The 20,678-nt window shown below is 42.2% G+C and overlaps 1 protein-coding gene across 1 annotated transcript in view; it reads right to left on the minus strand.

Annotated features, from left to right (window-relative positions):
• Nucleotides 1–388: 388 nt before the first annotated feature.
• The window catches only part of ACADVL (acyl-CoA dehydrogenase very long chain), a 65,477-nt gene continuing 45,187 nt past the window's right edge, over nucleotides 389–20,678 (minus strand). The window contains exons 11-20 of the mRNA XM_085869808.1: nucleotides 18,229–18,333; nucleotides 18,033–18,119; nucleotides 17,609–17,671; nucleotides 17,207–17,308; nucleotides 16,982–17,079; nucleotides 16,786–16,858; nucleotides 7,532–7,604; nucleotides 7,158–7,230; nucleotides 6,893–6,968; nucleotides 389–757 (exon numbers count right to left, since the gene is read on the minus strand). Of these exons, the coding sequence (XP_085725934.1) occupies nucleotides 620–757; nucleotides 6,893–6,968; nucleotides 7,158–7,230; nucleotides 7,532–7,604; nucleotides 16,786–16,858; nucleotides 16,982–17,079; nucleotides 17,207–17,308; nucleotides 17,609–17,671; nucleotides 18,033–18,119; nucleotides 18,229–18,333 (888 nt within the window). The 3' untranslated portion in view covers nucleotides 389–619. The remainder of the gene's footprint in view (nucleotides 758–6,892; nucleotides 6,969–7,157; nucleotides 7,231–7,531; nucleotides 7,605–16,785; nucleotides 16,859–16,981; nucleotides 17,080–17,206; nucleotides 17,309–17,608; nucleotides 17,672–18,032; nucleotides 18,120–18,228; nucleotides 18,334–20,678) is intronic.

Raw genomic sequence — 20,678 nt, forward strand, 5'->3', positions numbered from 1 at the left:
CTACCTCCTTGAATCAACTCTTTTCTCAGGTGTGAAAGAAAGTCTGCCCAACCTGGACTCTTCATTATTGGATGGCCCAGTGCCCATCATTATACAATTTGGCAATTCTCTGTATGTATATATGATCCTTATAGAACCAAAAACTGCTTGGTCGATTTTAGATTTTGCACACTCTTTGGGTCCCCTTGGCACAGAAAACTTGCATTTAATTTTGAGAGATAAATCTATGCAGATCGGATAAGGTTGTATGCGATGCATTTGAATAAATAAAAAAAAAGAGTTTCAACCTTTTCAGTAACCACAAAAACAAATGTGTCTTGCACGTCACTCAAATATAATTGTTAATGTTTGAAAAAATTTTATAAAAGAGGCACAAGTCGAGATCCAGTTCATTATAATCAGCAGTGAAAAGTAGATTCATTTATTCACGTGTTACATGAAACTGTTGATTATATCATTGCTGAACTTTAGTACAGTAGTTCCTCAATCTATTAGACCTAAATCGATGTAGCTTTACCCAGGTGTGTGAAGAGGTGAGGGGCAGGTAAGAAATGTTTGAGGGATGTAAGCAGAAAGAAAAGCATGTTGGGATAAGTTAGGTCAAAAGCACGTTTGTACATTAGAAAGAAATGGGATGGCTGTGTACCGTTCCGCCATGCTGAGAAAGAGCTGCAGTTATGAGAGCCATATTGCGAAAGACAAGCCCAGTACGAGATGATGTAGCAGCCTGTAGGTTGTGCACAACTCTCTCTGATGCCTGCAAGGGGAATGGAAATTGGAAGATAAGAATAAGCATCAACTACCATTGTCAATTGTAATCAACATCTGAGTGTAGCTAAAACAGTGTGCATTACAGACAAAATGAGATGCATCATGTCCATTTGGAAGATGTACAACAGAAACCAAGATTCCTTTTCTTGGCATGCCTCCATGTTAAATCGAGCTTCCAGGAGTAGCTCAGCTGCTCCAATCACTTCCACCAGTCACATACTACCATTTTTGCTAGTTGAGTATTGTTGTCAAACCAATATGGGTCCCGTACGATGAGTCAAACCTTGATGGGTCCCGTACGACAAGTCAAACCTTGATGGGTCCCGTACGACAAGTCAAACCTTGATGGGTCCCGTACGACAAGTCAAACCTTGATGGGTTCCGTACGACGAGTCAAACCTTGATGGGTCCCGTACGACGAGTCAAACCAAAATGGGTCCCGTACGACGAGTCAAACCAAAATGGGTCCCGTACGACGAGTCAAACCAAAATGGGTCCCGTACGACGAGTCAAACCAAAATGGGTCCCGTACGACAAGCCAAACCAAAATGGGTCCCGCACGACGAGCCAAACCAAAATGGGTCCCGCACGACGAGTCAAACCAAAATGGGTCCCATATGACGAGTCAAACCAAAATGGGCCCCATACGACGAGTCAAACCAAAATGGGCCCCATACGACGAGTCAAACCAAAATGGGCCCCATACGACGAGTCAAACCAAAATGGGCCCCGTACGACGAGTCAAACCAAAATGGGTCCCAGACGACGAGTCAAACCAAAATGGGCCCCGTACGACGAGTCAAACCAAGATGGGTCCCGTACGACGAGCCAAACTAAAATGGGTCCCGCACGACGAGTCAAACCAAAATGGGTCCCAAACGACGAGTCAAACCAAAATGGATCCCGTACGACGAGTCAAACCAAAATGGGTCCCGTACAATAAGTCAAACCAAAATGGGTCCCGTACAATAAGTCAAACCAAAATGGGTCCCAAACGACGAGTCAAACCAAAATGGGTCCCGTACGAGTCAAACCAAAATGGGTCTCATACGACAAGTCAAACCAAAATGGGTCCCGTACGAGTCAAACCAAAATGGGTCTCATACGACAAGTCAAACCAAAATGGGTCCCGTACGAGTCAAACCAAAATGGGTCCCATACAACGAGTCAAACCAAAATGGATCCCGTACGACGAGTCAAACCAAAATGGATCGCGTACGATGAGTCAAACCAAAATGAATCCACAATCCGAATATTCTGCAATATTGGCTTCCTACTGAGACACGACACCATATTAAAAGACAACTGTAAACACATGTACTCCCATACAATCCTAAAGTTTTATTTCACTCCTCCAAAATTCTGACATATGTGTTAGTAATGGTTAACTCGTCCTCGGAAGTTTAGGTTGCTTGCCACACATTCACATTCATAAAGAGGTGGTGCATGGAGCCATTTCCCTTTTCTGGTTGAATCCTTGTAATGTGCTGAATTAATGCATCCCATATTTAATAAGTGCAAATTCTTCCATGAGGATTAATTGATTGTTTTACAAAGATGGGAAAGATGTGCGAGTGTGTTCTGTTCAGATACTGCAACTTCATTCTTTTCCTCAAATTATGATAGAGAGAGGAGATGGATGGTAGTGCACCATCTGCTTGAAGTGATGGTGGGAAGAGTGAGATAGAATAGTCTCCGGAATGCGGTTATACAGAAGGGAGAAATCAGGAAGAAAAGATTGGAGGTGCATGGAAAGCCAAGTTTTGGAGAAGTCAACCAGGAGAGGGTTAATGGAAACGTGTCCTGGAGGATCTGGTGAGGGTTGGAGGGCTGAGAGAGCAGAGGGAGTTAAAAACAGAGACCAGACCCGTCTGTAATTCCCTTAGTGGAGTTATGACTGATTATATTTTGAGTAAATTATGGTCCTGAAAGCCAAATCTTTGAACTACCATGTATCAACCATCATTAAACTGACTTTTCCAATACTTTCATTCTCATCCTGTTCATTTTCCAAAAACTAAAGTCATTCACAAATACATCCAGCGAAATATCGCTCTCACCATCACAATTGACATGACATTAGTGCACGACATTTGTCGAACGCGTGACATCAGTTCGCCATTCGACACTTTCGGGAGGCATCATGCTGGGAAAAATGCAAGAGGGCTTCAGTTGCACCATTACAAACCAATTCGACCATTTAGTGGATAATGAATCAGATCCTCTTGATATCATAAATGCCAAGAAGGAATACAAAGGGTCTCACAAGGCAGCGGAAATCTTGGGGGAGAGGACAAGGCGCCTGTACCGAGTCGTGTTGCAAAGTTAGAGCCGCTGAGTCAGCCTGTGCCTGCCGGGCTCGAGAGGGAGGGTCAGCCCAATGTTTGCCAGTGGTCTGGTCTACTCAAAAGGTATGAGAAGAGAGTTTTAAAAAATAGCACCGCAAAGCGGGCATAACCCCTCAGCCCCTTGATGCAAAACAATTTCAAGATGGTAGCCATATTGAAAATCGCAGCACGCCCATTTTCGAAAGGAGCCTTCCTCTACTCATCCCCAACACAGCAAGCAAAAATGGATTTAATCGGACAAGGCGTTCTCGAAATTGACGGAAACCAATTTCAAGATGGCTGCCGTGGCGGCCACAGTGAAAATCACAGCATGCCCATTTTGGAAAGGAACCTTCCTCTACTCAACCCCATTATACCTCGCCAGAATAAAATCAATGTGTGAAGCCGTTCTCAAGTTATTGTCCAGAAACCAAATTCAAGATGGCTGCTCTAGCCGCCATATTGGATATCGGATTGCACTGAATATCGAAAGGAACCTTCCTCTAAACACCCCCATTATATCACACAAAATGAAATCAATAAATAAAGCCGTTCTCAAGTTATTGTCCGGAAACCAAATTCAACATGGCTGCCCTAGCCGCCATATTGGATATCGGATTGTGCTGTACAGTATATCGAAAGGAACCTTCCTCTAACCACCCCCATTATACCCCCATGAAAATAAAATCAATCTGTCAAGCTGTTCTCAAGTTATTGTCCGGAAACCAAATTCAAGATGGCTGCCCTAGCCACCATATTGGATATTGCATCGCACTGATTATCGAAAGGAACCTTCCACTACCCAGCCCCAACACACACTGCAAAAATGGATTTAATCGGACAAGGCATTCTCCTCAAAATCGACGGAAACCAATTTCAAGATGGTTGCCATGGAGGCCACATTGAAAATCGCAGCGCACCCATTTTCGAAAAGAACCTTCCTCTACTCAACCCCAACATACCCTGCAAAAATGGATTTAATCAGACAAGGCGTTCTCCTCGAAATCGATGGAAACCAAAAGTTGACAGACGGACGGACGGACGCCCAGACAACGCCTATGACGACAATACCCCCTTTTCAGCCCAATTCGGGCTGAGGGGTAAAAAGTATTCGAGATTGGGAAAACTTCACGTGTGAACAGTCTGCATCAGAGAACCTTCAAGGAGCAAGAATGTGTAAGGTGCAGAGTAGGCATATTCCAACGAGGTGTAAATGCAGAGGTAGAAAGAGACAATGGTGGTTGAGCAGGGAGGTACGTCATGTAATGAAGGATAAGCAGAAAGCATTTATTAAGTGCAAAATAAGATTACTGGAGTCCAACTCTCTTCAGTATAGGAAGAAACAGATGCTAGTTAAGAAAATAACTCGACAGGTCAAAAGGGAATATGAAAAGGACATAGCCAATAAAATTACTCATAACAGCAAGACATTCTTGAGGCAAAGAAAGTGTTAAAAGGAGTGTGGGCTCATTGAGGAATAGCAAAGTGGAGTTGGTGGACGATGGAGGGAGATGGCAGGCTTATGAAAGGTTATTTTGCCTCCACATTTATACAGGAAGTCAGGAGAACTACCAAAATTGGAGGGTATCTATCCCGAGGGGTGCACAATGGCTTTTCGAAGAGATACATGCAGAAGTAAATGAAGTGAAAAGCAGCTCGAAAAATTAAGGGACAATAAGGCTCCAGGGCCAGATCATATGCATCCTCAAGTATTGAGGGAGGTGGCAGAACAGATAAGTGTGGTGTTAGCAATATCTTTAACGGTTCGTTGGAGTCAGTAGAGATACCTGAGGATTGGACAGTAGCAAATGTAACACCGTTATTTAAGAAAGGACCCAGAGAATAATTGGGGAACTATAGACCTGTTAGCTTGACTTCAGTGGAAGGGAAGGTGTTGGAGACCTTAACGAGAACGGCACTCGGCAGAGCGCATACCTCTGCCAGGCTGAACGTTTTACGTTTTATATCCCACCGATAGGCTGGATCTGCATCCGGAACTGAAACAAAATCGAATCGACTTGTTCTTGTCACACACCCAACCTGTCCACCAAATTTCGTCCATAGCTTTTTGAGATATCCTGCTCACAGACTAACAGTGGTGAAAACATAACCTCTGTTCACCTTCCGTGGTGGAGGTAATTAAGGAACATATATAGGCCATAGGGTAACATTTGAATAAATACAAACGAATTAAAGGCAGTCAGCATGGATTTATCAAAGGGAATCATGTGGTTGGGTGGATGAGGGAAGTGCAGTGGATGAAGTATATCTTGACTTTCAGAAGGCTTTTGATAAGGTTCCACATCGGAGGTTGTTAACCAAAGTGAGGCCTTGTGGAGTGACTGTTAGGGAAGCTAACTGGCTTGGTGATAGGAAGCAAAGAGTGACTTTGAGTAGGATGTCTGGCTGGGAAGATGTAAATAGTGGGGTACCTCAGAGATCGATACTGGGAACATTATTATTGATAATTGACATGAACGATTTGGATAGTGGGGTTAAGAATCTGCTTTCTAAATTTGCTGATGACACAGCATTGGGGTAAATTACAGAGCACAGAGGGTGCTGATCACATTCAAGAAATTCAAGATACTTGAATCGATTGTCAGATGCAGATGTAAGGTTCTGGGGATGGGAAGGAATAATAAAAATAGGGATTACATGATGCAAGGGGCAGTCTTGGAGCATGCCACATGGTAGAAGAATCTGGGGGTGGTAATAAATAGACAGCACAGTGCCAGGCACCTCCAGGTAAAGCTAACAGAGTTTTCGGTTGTATTCATAGGGGAATAAATTATAAATAAAAAGAGGTGGTTTTAACACTGTACATGAATTTAGTGAGGCCTCATCAAGAATAATGTGTGCAGTTTTGGTCACTACATCTGAGGAAGGATATACTTACTGCCATCAAGCAGGTACAGGGTCGAGCTACTGGAATGATTCCAGTGCGAGCTAGACAAAGCTATGAGGAACGTTTGAAGGAGACTGGACATTGGAAAGGAGGAGATTACGATGGAATTTTGTTGAGATGTTTAAGATAGTGAAGGCTGTGGACATGATAGGTGCAGTGCAGTTTTTTATTATCTTATTAGCAGAGTGGACAGTGTTAGGACCAGTAGCCATAGTTTGAGGGTAAATAATACGAGTTAGTGCAGTTTTAAGGCAGGGGTCTTTCAGTCGGAGTGTGGTTAATGCATGGAACGGTCTCCCCAGAAAGGTCGTGGCAGCAGAGGGGGTGGATAAGTTTAAATGGGATTTAGATAGGTACCCGGATGCATTTGAGACATAAGGGTTTGGGGATATTGGTTTGAGGATTGTAGGTAGCTTGTATGTAGATGGGTGACGATACTGGGTTTGGTGCAGCGCAGGCATGATGGGCTGAATGGCCTCCTCCTGCACCAAAGTTCCTTGTGTGTGTAACTCCTGTCACCATTCTGATAGTCAAGCCACACATGACATTGCATCACAACATGGCTGACAGTTTTTAGTTCTCCAGCAGATATGGGAAGGGCTGAGTCTGGGTCAGTTTGAAACTTAATATTTGTGTTACTTTTGGGAATTTTCTCAACACCTTGGGTCAATATTTCAAGAAAAGAAGTTTGATTTTTTTTTTTTTTTGACGATAAAAGATTAGGGTGGTGGGGGTGGGAAGGGGCATTTTCCACATCTGACCATTTAAATAAGCAAGGAAGGATCCCAGATGAGAGGTGCATACCCTCCTCGAGAGCATCATACATGACAAAAATCCTGCAAATAAATACACAATATTGGGGCCTTAGCCTTCTTCTTTTACTGACCTCCAAGCAGAAAGTTTCACAAAGCAGCTTCTCATGCTGTGCAGAAGGAAGGTGCAGCTCCAGGGTACGTGACGTCCTGGGGAGAAATGGGATTTACTGGATGGGGGTCCATATACATCAGGTGATAAAACATCTATACCTGGACACCGAGTGGAGAGTGTGAGAAGCACACATAATAAAATTTAAAAAGTGGAAATGGTGACATGGAGAGAGTGAAGTGAAATTATTGGCAAGGAACCAACAGCTTTTTTGCATACAAAGTTACCTTGAAATAACAGCAATCATGGCGTAGATATCCATTGTTGCTTCTGCCACACACTTGAGATGGAATTGCTGATCTGAGGACCAATAATATCAACAGACAAACTTTCAATGCAAATAGCTTCTGCACCAAACTCAGAATGCTTGCTGATAGAAACATATATATATATATATATATATATATATATATATATATATATATATATATATATATATATATATATATATATATATATATATATATTATTCTAACGACTGGGGTGGGGTGGGGGAGGATGGAGGTGAGACGAGTAGAAAAGGAAAAAATGGTGGGGGGAGAGGGGGGGGTGAGTTGTTAAAAAAACATGAGAGGTAAAGACAAAGCAAAAGTGCACTCACCTATAATCCTCTTTCCATGCTTCATCAGCAAAGCCTCGATGGTCGACCCCAGGGTGGTAATACATCCCACGAGCTGCAATCATGAAGACAAACAACTGAGAAATTGCAAACCCTCATCTTAACACCTTTATGTCTCCTGACGCACCTCTCACTCACTCACACCCCCATTAAGATCTGCTCGTGCGACATCAAAAAAAAAACGACCCTGACATCAGTTTTGCGACAGCTCAAGATGACTGAGCTGGAATTCACTGAGCATCAAATTGGGGGTAAAAGCACCAGTCAATGTGCTTTATCTTGATGAAGATGGTGAGGTGGCAATTTCAATCCAGGATTAGCAATTATGCATCGAGAATAAAAATAAATCAGAACATTCCTCAAGTATTCATTTGCACTAGCAGTTACTATCACATGGTGTGCTAGATGAAGGTATGTTACTTGGTCACACTTCAACAACTACAAATGGTCAAATGTAACAATGTAATAATTTATATTTTAACAGTATTATCATATGTGTTTGGTTGTTGTTTTGTATGCAGCCTGTGGCTGCTGGTTGCATCATTTTCTGGAAGCACATCTGTGCCACTGATGCAGTACCCGTTATCAGTAAGCTGGTACTCATTTTGATGACCTCGGAAGGACGACAGGCTGAGTCAACCCACCTGATGTTATTTTTACAGTATGACAGGGGCTTGAACTCAAGATCCAAAGATCTTAAAGGTCCCATGACACTCAAAATTTTCTGGTTATTTATATATTAACTTGACCTTCGTAGTGAAGAAATCACCCATGTTTCTTTTTTTAAATCAACAATGGGATAATTAGACCAATATTTCGAACATTTGTAGTGCTTTTCACAACTTGCTATGCCCCGCCCCTCAAAAAAGTTGACTTCAGCGAACCGCGGGTCACGTGACCGTTGACGTCATCTCCAGAACGCGACTCACTCAGAGTGGATTGATTAGACGTCGCGCGCCGTATAAAGTACGTACAAATGCATTGTGCACGTGTGTTTGCTATCTCACTGATCGTCTTGATACCTGTGATTGTTTCGCAGAAAAGAAATTCTGCTTCTGAGGCGTGTGTGCACAACAATCACAAGGCAATTATTTATCCCTTTACTACCTTGTCGTAGCCGTCTACAAATCCAATACATGTATGCACAATAAAGGGCTATACCATGTCCACAAAATATAAAATGTGACTGTTGAACCTTTCCACTAAAAAAAGAAACTGACAGGGACATACAAGTAAAATACTAAAGATTAATATTGCATCATTTCAAGGTGCAAGGAGATAATTTTAAAATCGAACAATGTGAAAAACCTGCACCCACATTTTGCAGCTTATTGAATTGTTGGTTGAAACCAGCCTGCTGGGATAGGTACGATTCCACATACATGCAAGCCAGGTATGGCTGCACTCGACATACATGGGTTTATTCTAAAGTGAAGGCACTGCTTCCATTGGCTTGTTATTCATTAACATTCAGCCAAAATGTTTTAATAAATGAACAGGGAAAAATATGTTGGCACAACTATGAAAGACAAATTTATCTGTCCTATTACACGGTCTCATAGCCTCGGGACTCTTACGCATTGACTTATACATTGTGTGCATGCTAATACAAGTTACTTGTCAACTCTAGAGTCTAGACTAGTCCGATAAATCCGTCGTCCATCCGACTAGTCCGATAAATCTGACGTGCTGTAGCTTTCTTTTATTATTCTCGTTTCTTCATTGTTTTCTACTGGCGCTACATGACCACAGTAGGAATAAAATAAATAAAAATGCAACAGAACGTCATATTTATCGGACTACTCCAGACAATTGTGTTGCAAGGTGTGTTCTGCACACGTTTTCATCGTATCCGGACAGCGAGATTGCTTCGTTTTATGCGCTGAGAGATACGGCCGATGACATGCGCTGGCCTTGTTTGCGATTCATTCGCCGCGGGGCAACATGTCCGCTGTGCTGCGCTGGTCACATCACGTCACTAAAATATTTCTGATATCGAGCAGTATGCAAGTCGAATTTACATTATTGAATTACGAATAGGATTTAGTCTAACCAGTTGTTATTGCCAAGTCTTCCTTCGATGTCCTCCCGATCATCATGAACGCCGGGAATTTCATCGCCATTTTCCTCTGCTTGTCCTGCTTCGGGCTCAAACTGGTAAGGCCGTATTCCATTTCCAGCTGCCTGAACTTCACCTCCCGCGACTACGTTATCCAACAATTCTCCATCTGATTCAGACCAAAATCCTTAATTTCTCTCACACTCACTGTCGCTACCAGACAAATCAAAGTCCATGTCATCCATTATTCAAAACCAAATGCTTGATTTTTTTAAAGCAGAAATGAACGAAGCGTTTGAGTCGACCAATCAAATGTGGAACCACACAGGAAGCCAATACAATCACGTAGACCACCCACCCGAGTAATTTACGTGCAGCCTTTGTTGTTCTGGAGATGACGTCATGTGGGTTACGCCTCTTTCAGTGGATTTCGGCAGAATTTTTAGGGGCGTTCCCGAAGAGGTTTCTTTTTTAAATTTGACATTTTACAGAACGAGTATTGTGAAAAAAAACATTGTCAGATCAGAAATCACAATGAAAAACTCCTCCAGGACATAAATATATGCAATTTCAGTACTTTTGAGTGTCATGGGACCTTTAAGACAGCCACCTTAACCATTAAGCCAACACCAGGCTGATCTGTTTAGTCATGTAATCGAAACACAACCTCCGTTATGGTTGAGCCGGTGAAATAGACTTTGCATGCACGGCACAAATAAAGGATTATTGCTTGTCAAAATGAAGATAATGGGGAAAGGTTACGAGGATAGCTTGGATCCGAGCACACTCACCTCTGAGATGTCGACCCTTGGTTCAAATCTCAATCCAATTATAAACTGTCATCATCGTGTTTCACATGCAGGGCAATTCTTCAATGTGTGCACAGTCAATCATCATCATCATTTATTTAAGTCAGTATTATCCCCCTTAGGGGGGTTGCTGACTTTCACTCCTTCCATGACATAACTCCAGCTCTCCACTTTCTTCCATCTTCTGCGTCTTCCACTCCCAATCGCAATTTCTGACTTGTTTTCATAACCAACTCCTTCCAATTCAACTTTGGCCTTCCTCTTCCCCTTTTCCCCTCCACTTCCAAATTCCATGCTCTTTTAACTCCCTCATGGTCTCTCTTTCTTAGCATGTGACCCAACCGTCTCAAGCCACTCCTTCTTACCACCTCCACTATTGTATCTTTCAGACCAATCCTTTCCATCAACTCCTTCGTGTTCTTTCTGTCTCCCAACTGCACTCCACACATCTTTGTATTCATTGCTCTTTCTGTTCTTCTCAAGAGACCTTCTACCGATCTCACAGTCCATGCCTCTGACCCATAAACCATTACTGCTCTCACACAGGTGGTATAGATCTTCCCTTTCAACTTCAAAGGCAGTCTTTTACCACATAACACTAATGCAAGCTCGTTGAACTTCATCCAACCCAATCTCGTTCTTCTTGTAACTGCAAGCTCGCTGCCTCCACTACTGTTGATGGTGTCACCCAGATAACAAAATCTGCTTACTCTCTCAAGATCTTTCAATCTTCTCTCCGAATCCGGATCCTGATTCCGATGGCTTAAATTTCTTCTTCTGATGCAGGCTTTACACTCAAAACTACCATCCATTCTTTGTGTCACTCTTTTCACATTTGTACATCTACCATGAATCCATTTGTGACAAGAACTGCATCTGATGGCATTACTTACCACTCTTTCACCACAAACTCCACATGGATCTTTCTTGGCCAATTCAATAACCCCTGTTTCTTCATCACATCCATAATTTTTTGTTTTCCCATGTTGATTTTCAAACCTTTGCCTTCAGATGCCCTCTTCCATTTGCTCAACTGTGATTCCAACTCCTCCATTGATTCTGCAATCAAGACTAAATCATCTGCATAAAGTAATTCAAACAACACGCCTTTTCTTTCTGACTCTGACAATACATCGAGTACAGTCACAAACAGGAGTGGCAAAAGCAATGATCCCTGATGAACGCCCATGGCCACGTTGAATTTTTCAGAGAAACCACTACCAACTTGAACTCGTGTCATCGTATCCTCATAAAGTTTCATTATAAACCTCCACCAAAGCCTCAGGAACATTTATTTTGCGTAGCGCCCATTCGATGACTTTCCTAGAGACTCTGACAAACGCCTTTTCCAGGTCCACAAAACACATGAATAATTTCTTTTTCTTTTCTTGATAGCACTCCTGACTCCTGCATGCGCCTGACTATGAAGATCGTATCAACCGTACCTTTTCCTGGCATGAAACCATATTGCATCTCATCAATCTTCACCACTTCCCCGAGCCGTTTCTCGAACACTCTTTCCACAAGTTTCATTCCATGTTCCAGTAGTTTCACTCCACGATATGATCCACATTTCATGACACTCCCTTTACCTTTGTAGATGGGTACCAAGGTGCTTTGTTTCCAATCCTCTGGCATGCTCTTACCTTGCATTATCTCATTTGCAACCTGATGTAATACTTCTAAATCCATGAGGAGACGATGTAAAATGCTTCTTCGTAATGCTTGATGGACCACCTGCTTTTCCATTCTTCATTACTTTCCAAAGCTTTCTTTATTTCTTCCTTTGAGATTTCTTTCACTGGGCCCTCCGTTCTTTCAGCTTCCACTCAACCATCCCACTAATTTTCCTGATTCATGATGGATTCCATATGCTCCTTCCAGATTCTTCTTCTAACTTCATCAACAAAGAAAATCCTCCCATTTTTATCCTTCTCCAGTTGCTTTCAGTGATGTCATATGAGATTCCCTCTTCATTATCTTCAGTTTCTGAACAATTCCTTGTCTGTTCATCTGCAACTGTTCCAGCTCTTTTTCAGCTTCTTTCTTCATGGCTTCTGCCACCTTCTTTTTATCTCTCTTGTATCTTACTTTGTTTTCTTCCGTGTTCTGTTTCTGCATCTTCTTGAAGCTTTCTTTCTTTCTTTCTTTCGATGGCCACCTTCACCTCTTCGTTTCCCCACCAGGTTTCACCATGACGTGGTTTTCCTTTACTAACACCACAAACTTCATTTGCTGCTTGTTGAGCACAATTCCTGTACTTTGTCCAGATATCTCTGTCTTCTTCCTTTTCCTTCCAGAGAATATCCATCCTTTCAGCAAATTTTCTTTTTACTTCTCCATCTTTAAGCTTCCAGATCTTTGTACACTTACTCTGTTGCTGTTTCTTTTTCTTCACCTCATCTGTTTTGTCCACATCCATTACCACCAAGCTGTGCTGGAGTTCACCAGGAATAATTTTCACATTTCGAATTTTCTTTCTCCAACTTTTTCCTACTAACATAAAATCGATCTCTGTTTCTGCTCCACCGGACCTAAATGTTGCCTTTTTCTCATTCTTGAACAAACTGTTCATGCCAACCAGATCCACCTCCATGCAAAATTCTTATAAACTTCTTCCTTCATCATTTCTCCGACCAGACTAAAACCGCCATGAACACCTTCATCGCCATCCGCATCTTTACCCACATGACCGTTGAAGTCACCAGTGACAATTAAAAATTATTTTGGCCTCGTACTCTCCACTTCTGCTATCAGATCTTCATAAAACTTTTCTTTTTCAACTTCCTCTTGTCCCACCTGCGGTGCATATCCACTTATCACACAAATTAATTGCTTACCATGAACCATTACCACCACGAGAATCCTGTCACTAATTCTTTTTATATCAATAACATTACCACTCAGTTCCTCTTTTATCAAAACTCCCACTCCTGCAGTTCCATCACCACCTGACCACAAAAACTTACACCTGACCCCCATCGCACCAACAAATCTTGCTCCGCCTCCTTTCCATCATGTTTCTTGCACACAACACACATCCACTTTCCTCTTTCTCAGTTCCATTGCTACCTCCATACTTCTTCCCACCAATGAACCAATGTTCCAACTCCCAAACCTCAAGCTTGAATGCACATCGGGTCCATTAGAACAATCATAGGGAAGGACAGGCCTTCGCGATCTTGCTTGAGGGTTTGTACCATTCTTTTTGACGTAGGCCGGTACCGCCCACGGCAACCTCTGGGCTGGTTGCTGCCCATGTTGAAGTTGTCCTGCCATGATGAAGTTAATGAAGCCTAAATTTTTACGGTCAGCATGCCCTTGCTTACCACCAACCTGTAACCCGAGGAGGGAGTGTAAATGGCCGTTGGCTCTTCCATGAGCTCCTCCGCCCTTTGACAGGTCTTATTTTTAATCCTGATGGGTGTCCACACACACCCTCCTCACCCAGTTTCCCGGGTGGGGTTGCCGGTTTAGTCGCCGACGACCCGACCAATCATAAGAACATTAAGCCAGAGGGCCCAAGTGCTAGTGCAAGTCATTGGTGGATGTTAAAACATCTCTCGGTGCTTTTCACAGAGAGTGCACGAGTTATCACCAGCACCCAAATCACAAATTCCTACCACTTTCAGTCAAACATCAGGCCTGACATCCAGGACCACCTCCACACATATCTTACTGACTTCCTCGACTCTCTAAGCCAACTCGTGGCTCTGAACAGGATCCCATTCTCTCGCTGTCAAAGCTGGAGTGCCCCAAGACAGTGTCGAGCCCAATGATATTCCTAATCTTCATCAATGATCTTTCTGATTGGAAATTCCTCTATCTCTTTGCTGAGGATTCCACCCTCTGCTGAAACATCCCTGATCCTTCAGATAGGCATACAGCAACCTCGTCGCTCTCTTCAGACCTTCATAGATCCACGAGCTGGTCAAACACATGGAATAAGTCTTTCAGTCCTGAAAAATCTTTCATATTCACTGTCTCTCTGAAAGGACCTTGTGACAAACCCTCCTATCTACTTCCTTAACAATTCTCTTCAAAAAGTTCAGTCACTCAACCATTTGAGCCTAACCATCAGCCATGATCTTTCGTGGGCAAACCACATCTACGTTAACCTCCAAAGTAAGTTGACTTGGGATCCTCCATCGTGCAAATTCCTTCCTTGGCACACCTGAGCCTTTATGTACCTACAAGGCCTTCATCCACAGCTTGATGGAGTACTGTTCTCCCCTCTGGCCTTGCGTCCCTGTCACGCACCTTGTTCCACTTGACACCATGGAAAACAAAGGCTTCAAAATTATTGGAATCTCTTGCGAAGAAGCTGAGTCTCTGGGCAAATCACTTTCACATCACAGACAGATTGGTAGTTCGTCTGTCTTCTCCCACCTCCTTTCTGGTCTTGCACCGATGCCCTTTCTGTGCTCTGTCCCTCCTAAATTTCTGCAGGGAAAAGCCAGTCTACCTGTCACCCCCTTCTTGTGAAACTCCCAAAATTCAGAATCACTGCTCACCTCCACTCATTTGTTCCTCTTTTTCCCCACCTGTCGAACAAACTTCCATCTTCTCTTCAATCTCATTCTTCCCTCTAGGTTGTCAAGATAGCTGTTCAACACCTTCTCAGATCATCCAAAACCATGAACTTTTCTACCCCTGTTAAACCAACCCCTCCCCCTCTCTTTCTTCTGTTCTTTTGTTATGTTATGTCCTGATACGTTCTGTGTTCTAGCTCCTGCACAAGTCTCGACGATATACAAAAAAACCTGGTTCGACTTCGACTTGAGCCACAATCATTCCACCCAGCTGACCCCACAGGGTGGGAAGAATGGTTGCCATTTAAGAAGAGGAAAAGATAGCAGGGATCAGTGAAGAATAAAGAAAAACTCCCATCGTAGTGCAATATCACGAGCAGCAAGCTCAAGTAAAAGCTGAACTCCAACACATTGTTAGCAGTTCAAAATGTTGCACAGTTACAACAAGCTTTTGTGAAACAATATATGAATTTCGAAATGACATAATCTGCCCCAAAATGCTGCGCATGTACAGAAACCCTGGGAAACTGGGGTGATCAAGGCAGCAGAATATACATGGTGTGTGCGAGATAAGGATTGTAACATTAAACAGCTCACAAAGCTTCTAAATCAGGGGTTCCCAAACCCAGGGTCATGACCCAAACTTGAACCCCCCCCCCCTCAAAATCTCAGTTTTTGAGGGGGGGTTTCATGTCAAAAGCATTTTCTCTGATAATTTTTATCATAGGTACACAACATACCAGTATCATTTGGGTGCGAGGCAAATGTGATTTCAAATTTTGGGTCATGGACAAAAACGTTTGGGAACCACTGTTCTAAATGAAGATGAAAATACTTGGAAAAGTACCTGAAAAAGGGCTGTGCATCTGCACAACAAAAGACTGGGAGAACTTTCTCAGCTCGCCAAACAGGCAGCTGCTAGTAGGAATAACTCCAGACCACGTGGGTTGGTGCAAGGCCCGAGTTGATGGTGCTACACAAACCCCAACAGATTACTACTTATGAGAGGACTGTGTATCTGGATTAGTTGCTTCTGAACACCAATGGGGCTTGTGAATATACAGTGTACGTTTAATGATATTTACTATTAATCATGTTGGGAGGGGCAAAGGGAGCTCCGAGAGCTGTGAGGGCTATTATAAATGTATTGTTTGTTCGGTTCCGGGGCTACAAGGGAAATTACACTACATTTTTGCATCAATTGGTAAAAGTTCAAGCGTGTGTGTGTGTGTGTGTGTGTGTGTGTGTGTGTGTGTGTGTGTGTGTGTGTGTGTGTGTGTGTGTGTGTGTGTGTGTGTGTGTGTGTGTGTGTTGTATACATTTCCGCTGTTAGCTTGTATGAACAGGAAATGATACGAACCAGACTCCTCTCATCCCCAGATATTGCTTGTATTTCCTATATTCCCGCGAGTCCGATTTTCACTCGGGAACAGAACAATAATGGTTCACCATTTTGAAATTGCCACTCTTTTGTCTAAATGCTGAAAACTATGTTTAAAAGACCATTTGAATTACAGATTTTGCGTCAACAATGGCAGTGCCTGGCGAGCATAACCAGGTCAGTGTAAACATACACACAGCACATGCGCAAAAGGCCTCATTTAGCATTCATACGTCATTTCCAAAGTCCCGTATAAGTATAGCAAATTAACAAACATCAAGAACTGCAACTGCATAATTACAGGAGTAATTAAACATTATCCCATGGAGCTATTTTCTGAAGTGTGCCTCAGGAAAGAAAGATTATGGTCAAATAAGTAACATAAATTCAATGTCATGATTTACCACTTTTAAGCTGATCAACGTTTGCAGTGCTCAGCTCTTTCACCACCTTACCTCCTTCCCAATCTCATCCAGCTCCGGGTGGATCTTGCCCTTTAATGACTGGCCTGTTCCGAGGCCCATTCTCCTGAAACATGAGAGTCAGGCCATTGTGAACATGCATTGCAGCAAACTTGCGGGGTTAATTGTAGGCCAGGATAGCATGCGAGTAGATATGGCCAGGAAGGACATGCTTTGAGGATAAGCATACCTGCGTGCTCGGCGAGAGAGCTCAGAGGTGAGGAGGGAGGGCTGAGAGAAGGGAGAGCGAATAGCTTTCTGCAGCCCTTGAAGATGTGTACCAGCACGCTGGGATGACAGGTTTCATGATGGGGGAGGGGATCAAGGTGAATTTAGAGGAAACCATTGAACAAAGCAGCAAGTGCAGTTTTACACATTCTCCAATTGCCATTAAAACTCTTACTCTCATTCTCACCTGCATGCCGGTGAGTGCAATGAACAGGCGAAGGATGTCATTTGTTCCTTCAAATATCCGAAAGATTCGCAGATCTCTCAGCATCTTCTCCATCCCACACTCCTAACAAATGAAAGCATATCCAAGAATGATTGATGATGCCCCAACAAGTGTTTGCTGCATATTGATCTTTGAAAGAAAAACAAAAAACACCCCTTACAAATGCCTTAACTTTGCAAAACACCAAAAAAGCATTTCTGCCAGTATTAGTATATTGGCCTCCCAATTGTTTGTGAAATATGCCACTTAAGGATTATGCAACGTTTGGTGTTTGTTGGTAGTGGGATATTACCTCGAATACATGAACTTCCACTTTTTAAAATTGGTTATAGTGCATCATCAGATGAAGTGTGGAGAAAATACCTGCATGTATCCCATTCCTCCTAGAATTTGAAGGCTTTCATCCACCACATTCCAAGCAGCTTCCTTTGGAATCACAAATAAGCATTGCACTTTTAAATGGTAATAATAGAGCACAACACGTAATTATCACAGCTTACACAATCTGACCATTATGACTGTTATTTCACAAAAATAATCCGATTATAAATAGGTCTTACATGTCAATGCATGACAATTGAAATTCAGTAAGATATTCGACAATCTCCACATTGTGGACACAGGGTGGGATAGCTGAGGGGAAGAAGGTTGTAAGCAGCGAATAATTCATAGGTCACAGGGCACAGGTGGCAACAAGGATGGATGTGCGCATGTGATGCAATGTTGGCAGGCCTGGTGAGGTTTGAAGGCTGGTTGATGTGTAAGCCGAGGGAGCATGAGTCCATACCGAAGCAAAGACCTTGCTGATGGCTGCTTCTATTTGATAGTCTGTCGACCCAGCATCCATGTTTGCAGACAGTAAATATGCCATAGACTAAGAGATAAATGGTACATGGGGGGAGAGAGAGAGGGTTACACAGTGAGGAAAAAGAAGGGACAAAGACCAACTGGAACGATGAACAGTGGCTGAACTCGAAACCCACCTCTGTGGCATACTGCATTGTGGTTGCTCGAGCAAGTTTCTCCTGAATGGCACCAAATTCATTAATTTTTCTGCCAAACTGAACCCTATTGTTTGCATGTTCCACCTGGAGAGGGGGATGAAGACATGAAATCTATTTCGCACATGAAAAAAATAGAAGTCAAAACACATTCCACCTTTCAATTCGCAACAATTTTTATGGCCCTGATGGCAAAAAAGCAAGAAATTAAAGGTTTACCATGATGTCAAAAAAGCACTCAAAAAAAAAAAAAATAACTGGAACGGCACTCTGACGTCATGACACCGACAGATATGTCTCCGCCGATATTATTACATCATTACACATACTTGTACCAAGTTTGATTGAAATACCTTCAGCAATTCTCAAGTATCATGTTTTTACCTGCCATGTCCTTTGACCTCTTCACCCCATAATCTAATCAGTTTATGTATATGTGCATGGCTCACAAAGTGGGTACACATACTGTTACACAAAGGGCAAAAAAAAAGGTTTAGGGAAACATGAAATGCCACCCATTATGTTCATTTGCATGTATTCAAATAGCTAAATCTAAATTTTTACACCTGCAGCACATCTGGTTTTAAAGTTACCACTGAATATATAAAACACTGTAAATACACGTTCGAATTTCGAGCTTGGCGTCAGCGTTATGTACGGAATCAGATGAAAAAAACAACGTAAATATTATATTTTGGGATAAGAAACAGATAATTTTTACTCTGCCTTTTTAAACAGGCTCAATATGTGACAGGAAAAAGAAAAAAAACAACACATTTTGAAAGAGTCCGATGTTCTAAATTACGAAGAAAACACAGACGAGTTCAGTAGCAAAGAAAGCCACACTTGTAAGCGAAAAATAACGTTAAAATCGAATCTATTTCTTTCGAACTTTTAAAAAAAAATCACTTTAGACATGAAAAGAAAAACATAATTCTTACCTCTCGGATCCTCACGAAGCACCAAAAAAATTCTAGTGTTGGTTAAAATGAAGAATTATCAGACAAATGCGAGTCACCTCGTTCGGCTCGGCGTCCTCACGCTGGATTCATACGTTACGGCTCTCGCAAAGACACAGACACGAAGACAAATGCTGCGCTCGACAGCAAATGGAAATGTGCTGACACACTTGCAAGTGCCTATTATATCCATCAATCAGGGAAGTTTGCAAGACGGCAAGATTTTCTAATGCTAGTGTTATTTGCGTCCGATGAGAGATGATGATTCGTACATAACGGGACTGACACGAAAATCAAGACGGGATTACTTGCGGTCAGAATTTTATTTTTCTGATCACAATTTTGATCTATATTTTTCTGCCGTTAGACTCTGTCATATTTCAAAGAAATTAAGGGAGATTTGGAATAAAAATCATAAGAAACATCAACACTGGACTCCTTATTTTTCTCGATGCAGTGGACACGAAGCGTTATGTACGAATCTATTATTTCATCAGATAGGGTAGATGCCAGAATACCCGAATAGGGAGACAGAACATCATCAAAACATAAAAGAGACACCAAAGTTCACATTCTGAGTCACCACACTCAAAATAACTGTCACAAAAGAAACGTACAGTAAAATAAAAATTTTACCAATCAAACTAACATTTCTGAGGTTACAATACCCATATTCTGTTGCTTTAATTCATCTTAAATAAAACAAGGAAGTGGAGAGTATGATATTGCCGGTTTCTACAGGTTCCCCAAGATGTCCACTTTCATTTCTGACCATTGATGGTTTGTCTAAGTACCTCATAATAGTTTTATGTGGAATTTCCCACAAACATACCACAGCATACCCACTTTGTGAGCAATGCACATATATTATTACACTGTACATACTTGTACCAAGTTTGACTTAGACCTCTTCAGCCGTTCTTACGTTATCGTGGTAACATAAACCTCTCACGGACGTACGCACCGATGGACAGCCGAATGGACAACCTGAAAACAATGCCTCCAGCGACTTCGTCGGTGGAGGCATAAAAAAGGATCCTTGAGGAATTTCTTGTGATACCAGTACTACCCATCATGGTAAGTCTTTTCTTTACTTCACAACTAAAGAGTTTGTAAACCACAATTAAATGTCAATGAAGAGAGCAAGATTTAATGCTGCAGCAGGAAAAGCAGACGTGCTTGTGGGAATTTGGAAAATAAAAACGAGTGGAAATGATGATAAACCCTTTGAAGACATCAATATATCATGCACGGAAAAAAGCTACATATTTTCCTCCCCCACCCACATGATTCATAGATGGCTTTTTAAAGAAATCTGGATGAGGCTTTTTGCTCCAATCTGAGTACATAACTGGGGATCTTATGCTGGGATCCCAGGTTCACATCCTATACAGTCATGTACCTCACTTAGCACTACCCCCAAATAATGCTGATTTGTTATAGAGCTCTTTGTCCTAGTCAAATATTTTCACT

The sequence above is a fragment of the Eptatretus burgeri genome, chromosome 2 (genome assembly GCF_056783735.1).
Source record: "Eptatretus burgeri isolate ZD-2024b chromosome 2, Ebu_testis_v1, whole genome shotgun sequence".
NCBI lineage: Eukaryota > Metazoa > Chordata > Myxini > Myxiniformes > Myxinidae > Eptatretus > Eptatretus burgeri.